The 10,090-nt window shown below is 42.3% G+C and overlaps 1 protein-coding gene across 1 annotated transcript; it reads right to left on the minus strand.

The window, feature by feature from the left end:
- Positions 1-964: 964 nt before the first annotated feature.
- Positions 965-9,850, minus strand: ACOD1 (aconitate decarboxylase 1). The gene is made up of 5 exons (XM_017498834.2): positions 9,791-9,850; positions 6,027-6,188; positions 4,989-5,078; positions 3,173-3,378; positions 965-1,987 (listed from the first exon to the last, which is right to left on the minus strand). The coding sequence occupies exons 1-5, from the start codon at positions 9,800-9,802 to the stop codon at positions 994-996; spliced, it is 1,464 nt and encodes a 487-aa protein (XP_017354323.1). The 5' UTR covers positions 9,803-9,850; the 3' UTR covers positions 965-993.
- Positions 9,851-10,090: the final 240 nt, after the last annotated feature.

Genomic DNA, 10,090 nt, shown 5'->3' on the forward strand with positions numbered 1-10,090 from the left:
GTAACATCTTCAGGTTCAGGAACAAACCAGATAAATGGGGCGTGAAGTGAACCCCCAGCAAACTGCAGCAGTCCTGCAGAAGAGGAACCTGACCATTGAAAGAAAAACAAACAGGAAACAGTAACAACATCATCAACAAAAAAAGTCCCCACAAAAACCTCATCCAAGGGTCAAAAGCCTCAAAGATTGAAACTCTTAAGAGTTTCTCAAGAGAGAAACTCACTCAAGAGAGAAAGAATCAATGAAAAACACTGAAAACTCAAAAGGCCAAAGTGCCTCTTTTCCTCCAAATGATTCCAGCACCTCTCCAGCAAGGGCGCATAACTGAACAGAGGATGAGATGGATGAATCGACAGAAGTAGGCATCAGAAGATGGATAATAACAAACTCTGCTGAGCTAAAGGGGCACGTTCTAAACCCAATGCAAAGAAACCAAGAACCTTGATAAAAGGTTACAGGAGCTGCTAACTAGAATAACCAGTTTAGAGAGGAACATAAATGACCTGATGGAGCTGAAAACACAGCATGAGAACTTCATAAAACATACACAAATATCAATAGAATTGACCAAGAAAAAGAAAGGATATNGGATATGAGAGTTTGAAGACCATTTTGCTGAAATAAGGCACACAGACAAGATTAGAGAAAAAAGAATGAAAAGGAACAACAACAACAAAAAACCTTTGAGAAATATGGGACTATGAAAAAAGACCAAACCTATAATTGATTGGAGTACCTGAAGGAGATGGGGAGAATGGAACCAACTTGAAAAACACACTTCAGGATATTATCCAGGAAAACTTCCCCAACTTAGCAAGACAGGCCAACATTCAAATTCAGGAAACACAGAAAACACCACTAAGATACTCCATGAGTAGATCAACCCCAAGACACGTAATCATCAGATTCTCCAAGGTTGAAATGAAGGAAAAAATGTTAAGGGCAGTCAGAGAGAAAGGCCAGCTCATTGAATCTCCCCAAATGCAAAGTCATTTAGATGTTGGTAAGTCTCAGAAGAAATTGTGTGTTGGAATTATTACATGCTGGAGAGTTTGAAGCCATCTCTGGTGGAGAGGGTCCTTTGAGAAGTGTAGTCAACACAGAGCAGTCTTCTAGGTCTTCTAGATTTTTGACTATCTTTATAAGGCTCTCCACTGTGTCACAGGACAGCTTCCTGGAGGCATTGGCTCTGAACTTTTCCTCTAGGTCCTCCTGGCTCAGTGGTTTTCTCCAGTGCCCATAGAAGGTGTCAGAGCGATCTGTGAAGGTGGCTCCATCCTTGAGGGTGACACTTATTTCACAGTACAGTGTGTTGAAGCTTGGCAAATTGTCCTGAGGGTACTCCAGCTCCACCTTACTGAGCAGCTCTCTCACCTGTGGCCTGTTGATCTGGCATTCATGGAATGAGGGGACAGTGATGCCACCATCAAGCAGCATGGCACAGGCTATGTACTGGAATGAATGACGGGCTTCATGCTCCGAGTCTGGAGAGGGCCTATTTACGTACTGGACGTTTGGAATCCTGAGCACAATCCTCTTAATGTGGTCAATTGGAAGCAGAGTTTTCTCTGCTACAAGGCGCTTTCTTACACATGCAGCTGCATCTGCCACCCAGTGGGTAGATAAATGTGCAGGAAAACGCTTAAAGGCCACATCCTGCTGGTCCAGCAGCCAACTGTAGGAATGTAGGTTTGGAAGGACTTTTGGGGAATAGTTGGCATAAAAGGCCCCAAGTCCTGCCTCCAAGTCCAAGATCTGCTTGTTTCCTTGGAGACCCAGCATTGCCAGAAAAGCAGCTTCTATCCCATGCTTGGCAGCATTGCCAATGTGGAGGGGCTTGGTTTGAGTGGCAGCATTTGCCATGGGCGCCCCAGCATGGGAAACAGCAATGGCCAGGGCTTCTTGGCACTTTGTCAAGCTAAGTCCTAAAAACTTGGACGCAGCAGCAGCACTACCCAACGTTCCTACCACAGAAGGGGGATGGAATCTGAAAAGCAAAGAAGCATAATTGGAGATTTACAAACCTTAACCACCAGGAGGCAGGATAGTGTAGTCATCAAGAGCATCAGTAATGGAGTCACACTGCTGGGTTCAAATCTCATCTCCGCTACTTTATTAGCTGTGTGATCTGGGGAAAGTTATTCAACTTCTCTGTAGATTTTTTTCTTACACAATATGGTGATAGGCCAGGTGCGACGGCTCATGCCTGTAATCCCAGCACTTTGGGAGGCCAAGGTGGGAGTGGCATCTGAGATCAGGAGTTTGAGACTAACCTGGCCAACATGGTGAAACCCAGACTCTACTAAAAATACAAAAATTAGCTGGGTGTGGTGGCAGGTGCCTATAGTCCCAGCTACTTGGGAGGTTGAGGCAGGAGAATCTCTTGAACCTGGGAGGCAGAGACTGCAGTGAGCTGAGATCACGCCACTGCACTCCAGCTCGGATGACAGGAGACTCTGTCTCCAAAAATAAATAAATAAATAAAACATAAAATGGTGATAATAATAACATCTACCTCTTAGGGTTTTAGGAGTTTTGAATAAATTAACATGTTTACAATAGTGCCTAACACATAGTGAGTTCTTTATAAATGGTACCATTACAATTATTGGCAGAAAGGCAACAGCTACTGATTGCCGAAATCTTATGTAAGTAGCTGTGACAGTTGCAGGCCTTGAAGAAACTGTGAAACGTCACCACCTAGTATTTCAATTTACTCCTCTCCTAGAAGGCTGGAGCAAGTGGCATGGAAATCTGAGACTGAGCCATATGACGTGGCTGATGTTTGACCATTTTTGATCTGCAGGATGAACAGTCAGGGTTAGGATATTCTGAGTGTTCTCAGTAGTCTGAGGGATGCTAGCCAGTCTCAGAGTAGATTCTGCTTTGAGGTTGGGATAAGGAATGCTCAGCACACTCATGAATGCCAGAATGACATGAGTCATCTTGTGATGAGAGGCCCAATGTATTTCATGGTTCTGGTTGCACTCCTGAAGTCACGTCTTTAAATGTGAATAGAGGGTTTCATATTTGACCAGTGAATTGACTTATCTACCTGCACTAATGTTAACATCTGCTGAGCTGGCCGCTAAGTCAGAAAACTCTACAGAGATAATGATTGACAGATGAAGGAGATGTGACTGCCTTTTGATGGGGCAAATTCTCTCCATACCTTTTTGGTATGTCATTGGCTTCCTTGGCGAAATGCAGTAATCGGCCTTGCACTTCTATACCAACATTGAAAGCCAGCAGCAGGTCAAGGCCAGAAAACTTCGGACTTCTTGGGAGAGCTTCTGCTAAAGCTGTGAGGACAGGAAAGACAGCCCCAGAAGGGTGGGTGGCAGGGTGCCACGTGTCATCAAAATCCATGGAGTGAATCTATGTAGAGACACAGCAACAAAAAAACCGTACGTTTTCCCTTGATGCAATGGCTTTTGGATCACTAAGGACTTGGTTTAGTAATAACCTTGTTTTGTGTGAGATTGTTTTGATTCTCTGGAAAGAAAATCTGAGAACTGACTGAGGTTTTCTTTTTTTTTTTTTTCTGAGACAGAGTCTTGCTCTGTCACTCAGCCTGGAGTGTAGTGGTACAATCTCAGCTCACTGCAATCTCTGCCTCCCAGGTCCAAGCAATTCTCCTGCCTTAGCCTCCCGAGTAGCTGGGATTATAGGTACCTGCCACCATGCCTGGCTAATTTTTGTCTTTTTAGTAGAGATGGGGTTTCGCCATGTTGGCCAGGCTGGTCTTGAACTCCTGACCTCCTGATCTGCCTGCCTCGGCCTCCCAAAGTGCTAGGATTACAGGCATGAACCACTTCACCTGCCCTGGGTATGGTTTGTAATCACAAGACCAGGCCCTGAGAAATGCTTTTCCTCTGCCAGAGGAGGGCAGGACCTTGGAGAGCAGTTTGTGAGCCTCTAGGAGCTTGGGTCTTGACCTGGTAGCGTGAGCACCCTCTGCCATGGCCCCTGGAAGGATCTATATTCCCCTTTAAAAACAAAGCTGCAGAATCAGGTGGCTGGCAGTTTCTTGCTCCTCCACTCTTTAAATAAGTTGCACTGAAAGTTTAATGTCACTTATTCCATATGAGGCCATATATTTTTGTACCTTTTTCTTATGAACTAATTTCAAATTTTTAGGGAATTTGTAAGAATAGCACAAGAATTCTCGAACTTAGGTTAACTTTTCAGCTATATTTTAAAAATTATTATTTTCTGCTTTAAGATTTCATTCCTCTTTATCCTAGCCATTTTCTTTTTTCCTTATATTAAAACAGCAATAACCAGAAGTTCATTTAAAAATAGATTTTTATATCTATTTCCTGTCACTGGTGCATTTCCCACTGCTTTCAGGACATTACTTTGGAACACACCATTGGCTTTAACTTTCAATATCCTGAGCTATTGTCCCTATAAATCATAAAAACATCTCAAAAACCCCAACATGTCTATTTCCAAATTACATCTTGTAGAATACTTCCCCTGACACACAGAAAAAGCATAAAAATAATCTGTCAGATGAGAAGTACTGATTTTTTGGTTCAGAAAATACAGACACTATATGGCCATTGTTCCTTTCTCAATAACTGTCTGTTAAACAGATGAATGAGTGAATGAATAAAGAGCACATTACTGGAGAGAAACTGGCCCCACAACATGAAAACTGAGAAGAAATTGGAACTGGATATTTGGTTTTATATTTTTTGCTATTTATATTCAAGATTTTGAATTGGGATACCTTAGGGTGTTTTTATCTAAATCCTTCCATCTTCTTTCTTCTACTACACAATCTGTTTGAAAAACATCAATTTACTGTAAAAACATGAAAACTGAATTACTACCCAGGAGAGAGGGTAAGCCACTTTACCTCTCTGACTTTCAATTCTTTCATCTGTAAAATATAGAATTGGGGCAATTACTGAGATATCCCCTGACTCTAAAATTATTATGATTATCTAGTAGTTGAAAAGACGTGTAAACCTCCTTACAGCCACACCATTCACAAAAGTAGCATATGTGGGTGGGAGCCTGATGTCCGGCCGACCCCAAACAGTGCTGGATATATTGCAACTGTAGATCTGGAACAAAAGCAAATCAACCAGTGATAGTGTGAATACAACATACCAAGTCACCATTTCAAGAGTTATTCTTCATCTCTGGACATATTATGCGTAGTTCTTACTTGAACCCTTGTCACAGATAGAAGCCCTAGTCATTGAATTCCTCTCATCTTTGTAGAATACACAACTTTCCCCTATAAAAGGTGGAGGGGATGCTGTTGCTTGATCCCAGATCATGATCCAGAAGTGCTCCAGGGAAGCACATCTGAAGTTACTCTTATTTACTCCTTGGGGTAAATGCCAGAGAAGATTGACTAACCATCTATATCAAATACACCCCAGGGAGAGCAGGAGCCCTCATGTACATGCCCACTTTCTGGTCAGAGTACTTGACCAGGCTTTTCTCCAGAGAATAATAATAATGAACTGTGAGATATTACTGGTATATGGGTTTTTTGTTTATTTATTTGTTTGTTTTTGAGACCGGGTCTGGCTCTCTTGCCTCAGCTGGAGTGCAGTGGCGTGATCTTGACTTACTGCAGCCTCAACCTCTTGGGCTTAAGTGATCCTCTCACCCTCAGCCTCCCAGATAGCTGGGACTGTAGGCGTGCGCTGTCACACCTGGCTAATTTGTGTGTGTGTGTGTATGTGTTTTTTTTTTTAAGAGATGGGGTTTTGCCATGCTGTCCAGGCTGGTCTCAAATTCCTGGGCTCAAGCAGTCTGCCTGCCTCAGCCTCTGGAAGTGCTGGGATTATAGGTGTGAGCCATCATGCCTGACTGTGTATGGTTTTAAGACAGTGACTTAGTAAAGAATATGGATTAATATTAAATCTCAGATAATGAAACATAGAAAATTATATAGAACAGTGCTACATACATCAAGTGCTGTCTATAAAACTTAGAGTAAATGTAACACAAATGTATGCACTGGGTTTTGTCTCTAAAGTTGACTTTGAGCTTCTTACCTTGCTATATTGGCTGGCTGTGTGAAACACTTCTGTACTGGTTCCCAAGAACCCAGCACCCAGAGTGTCTAGAATCATCCTCTTGCTCCTCTGAATAGCACGATCTGTCAGGTGTCCCGCTTTCAAGCCGTGGATTGTTTTGGCGAAGCTTTCTGTGACAGACTTTAAATGGAAGAGTGTCAGAACAGGGCTACACCTCCCTCTGTACTTACACACTTCTGTTCTATAAGAGACCTTGGGGCACTTTTGTGTAAAGAGTTTTGCTCCACTAGAAGAAACCCAGTTGATCCAATTTAGTTTAATTTCTAAAAAAATGATGTGTACTAAGCACCTACTATGCATGAGGCAGCACAGCAGCCAGTTTCTGTCCTCAGTTAAGTTGAGGGGCAGGATGGCAAGCACAGGATACAGCACTGTGTGATGGGTGGTAGTGGAGGGAAGCACAGGGAGTTGTGGGGGGAGGATGGGAGGGACACTTCATCTGTGTAATAGGGATTTCTCCCAGTGCAGTGCACTCAGCTGCTATTGTGAGATACGTGCCAGGCACTGTGCTGAATATCTCAAATACATTACCCACTTAGTACCCACAGGTCTCTAGGTAGTTATTTTTGCGGGTGAGGAGACTAAGACCTAGAAAACTCAAGTCACTAATGTTCACAGCTTTTAAATGGTGGAATCTGAACATAAACCCTTATGGGTCTAACTCTGCAATCAGTGCATCTAGCTATCAAGTATCAAAATGGTCTGATGAGCATGTACCTCACAACACCTTGGATTCTTGCTGAAAATGAAAATTTCTGGTCCCCACTCTAGACCACCAAAATTAGACACTTCCCAGAAATAGACCCTCTGGAAGCATAGCACAGGATTCTGTTTTCATTAGGATCCCTGAGACGTTCTTAAGTGCTCTGGTCCTCTTATGTGCAATATGGCACTCTCTCCAATGTGACTACTGAGCATTTGAAATGCAGTAAATTGAGATGTGTCATAAGAGTAAAATAAAGACTGAATTTTGAAGGTTTATTAGAAAAAAAGAATATAAAGCACCTCAATAATTTAAAAATATTGATTACATGCTGAATCAATATTCAATACATTGACCAAGTGCAGTGGCTCTTGCCTGTAATCCCAGCGCTTTGGGAGGCTGAGGTGGATGAATCACTTGAGGTCAGCAGTTCAAGACCAGCTTGGCCAATGTGGTGAAACCCCGTCTCTACTAAAAATACAAAAGTTACCTGGGTGTGGTGGTGGGCACCTGTAATCTCAGCTACTTGGAAGGCTGGGTGGGAGAATCACTTGACCTGGGAGGCTGAGGTTGCAGTGAGCCAAGATTGCATCACTGCACTCCAGCTTGAGCAACAGAGTGAGACTCCTTCTTAATAAAAAAGTTCAATATATTGATATCAACATATGAATAACATGTGGGATATGGTGTAAATAAAACATGTTATTAATGTATCAGTTTCTTCTAAACATTTTCTAACATTTAAAATACTAGAAAATTTTAAATTACACATGTGACCTGAGAACCACTGCCTGCTCTTTGCTGTTGGCGGAGACATTGATACTTGATCTCGTTGTGAAAACTTAAGCATGGTCATCAGATAATGGTGCAGGGTGATGTAATTGGAGGGTAAAGGTAGAAGTAGAAGTGAGGGCCAAGGCTGGGAGGTGTGAGAGAGTGGAAGGAGTCTGCCTCCCTTCAGCTACAGAATTGCATGCAGGAGACAAAGGTGAGCGGGAGAGTGGATTTGCAGCTTATGACCCAATGATGAACATTATGTCATGCTCAAGACTGTGATGTCAGTGGGGAGCCAAAGTGCTGTCTTTAGAAAAGTAGAGATATGGTCAGAACTGATGTTTTGGAAAGATTTCTGTAGGCAATTGTGTAGAGTATGGATTGAAGAGGGCTAGACAGGGTCAGTGAAAAGACTGCTACAGTAGCCCAGGCTCTGGATGGGAAATGGCAGCGCCATTGGCCAAGGGAGAAAACACAGGAAGAGGAGCAGGCTTCTGAGCAATGGTGATGGCTCAGTGTGAACTTGTTGAATATGAACTATCTGTGGTCATCTCACTGGAGAAGATCATTCTACTTCTACCCATAAGCCAGATAAGAAAAATGTGCAAGATTATTTGTATTTCATAAGCAGTGGAATACTCTACAATTCCTTTAAAATTCAAATTCTTCAATATGTAGATATTACATATTTTGTTTTCTACATATTTTCACAAGAGAGCATCCTTATGTAGAGTCAAAAACATCCACTCTTAAGCCAGGTTTCACTGTCTGCCCACCACCTAGTGAATATTGAATTGCTTCCCTTTCTTGCTCTGGTTACTACATCATTGCACAACTTAATTTGTCTCTCTCAACATCAGATACCTCATTTTTAAATCTTAGCTGTAGGGTGAGGGGTTATTGGATTAGGCGACTTGAGGTGTCTGGGGTTCTCGGATACTGAGCTCAGTGCCAGGACAGAGCTACAGAGATGGAAGCCATGCCTAGCTAAATGTCCTTCAACATGGCCACCAACTAGTCCCATTTATAGCGTCTCAAGTCAGATTTACCAAGTCGAGGAGCACTTGACATTTTCAAAAGGGTGGGCTACTTTTTATGTCTCTGAGGGTTTTAATAGAAAGGCAGGGGGTAGGGTTTGGGGTGGGGGAGAGCAGAAGAGCAGACGGCTGGGAGAGAGAAAGGGTGCTGGCACAAAGTTTTCAGATCAGGGTGGAAGGATAACAGTAATGTTGGCTTTCATGCTGCTAGAAATTTGAGTTAAAATATTTTTAGGGGCAGAGGGAAAGAGGAAGACAGGATTAAAACTTATGAGCTTTGAATATTGATTGGATCCCTGACTCCAAGCAAAATGACCTCTTTTAAACCTCTCTTCCCACCCCTATAAGTCCCGCAGTTGGGGGCATGTAGTGATTGATCATTCATCTCTTCAGGGCGAGATCTGACCCAGGGGTATCTTATGGGGGAATGTGAGACCAGGGAGCAGGTGGGAGGTGGGGTGGTGACATGGAGCCCTGGAGATAATTGCACCGTCCATCCATATCAAACCATGCTGCTGGTGATACAGGAAGCTGGAGCCCTAGAATCCTCTGGAAGCCATGAACGGCACACCGTATGCCAAAGAACACATGGCTGTCCCTGACCAATGAAGGAATAAAACATGAGGGAAATTAAACGCATAGTTGCTCAGCTGTCAGTGGGCCTTGTGTTCATCTCTTTCTAAAATATCTTTCTGATCTGCTTGACCATCTCATGGCATTTGTATCACTTTTTAAATACAGTGATTATTAATGTATAAGTTAAGGCATAACATAAAAACCATTGAACAAATCAATTTCACAAGTTCTTACTGTGAGTCTAGCACTGTTGTAAGCTCTCAAGAATGCCAAGTGAACACGTGATAGTTCCTGCCTCAAAAAACTTATCTTCTACAGAAGGTGGTGATAGTAAATAGATAACCAGAAACACAATCTGGCAGTGTCATAATGGGCACATATAAAACTAGGTAGTCAAAATTCAATGAAATTGTCACGATTTATCTCCTCCCTAACTTTATACAATAGAATCATTTATCTCATTTGTAAAACACTGATGAAAGCCACCATGCCGTTAATTAGGTAGCCCACAGGTTATTAAGAAAAAGCAGAAGCAGGTAATTCTTAAAAGGAGAGGGCAACTGAAGAAATTGAGGAAGGAAGAAGTCAGCTAGAAAAGCAATTTAAGTAAGCCACATAAAATACTACAATACCTTGAGCACCATTTTGTTGTAAAGAGGAAGTTCAGTTCAGGAGGAGTGAACCAGAGGAGTAATTTGTTTGCTGGATGTCTGACTGCCTTTATACCCTTCACTCCTCTTAAACCCATTTCCTTTCATTTGTTCTAACTCTAGAATTTCTATCATTTCAACACCTCCTGACTAGACTCACTTTAACTTCCTCTTTAATGAATTGTTTGACTCTTCAGTGGATGAATAATTCAATGAGGCTAAAACATACAGTAATCATGATCATATGATTCCTCACAGGCATCAGAAAAAGTAAATTTATGG

Source organism: Cebus imitator, unplaced genomic scaffold (assembly GCF_001604975.1).
Source record: "Cebus imitator isolate Cc_AM_T3 unplaced genomic scaffold, Cebus_imitator-1.0 Scaffold252, whole genome shotgun sequence".
NCBI lineage: Eukaryota > Metazoa > Chordata > Mammalia > Primates > Cebidae > Cebus > Cebus imitator.

Coding starts and splice junctions, on each gene's coding strand:
- ACOD1 (XM_017498834.2), bottom strand. Junction 3,379..4,988: donor CTTTTGTGAATGGTGTGGCT/GTAAGGAGGTTT, acceptor GTCTCTACATAG/ATTCACTCCATGGATTTTGA. Junction 1,988..3,172: donor GCCAATGACATACCAAAAAG/GTATGGAGAGAA, acceptor TTTGCTTTTCAG/ATTCCATCCCCCTTCTGTGG.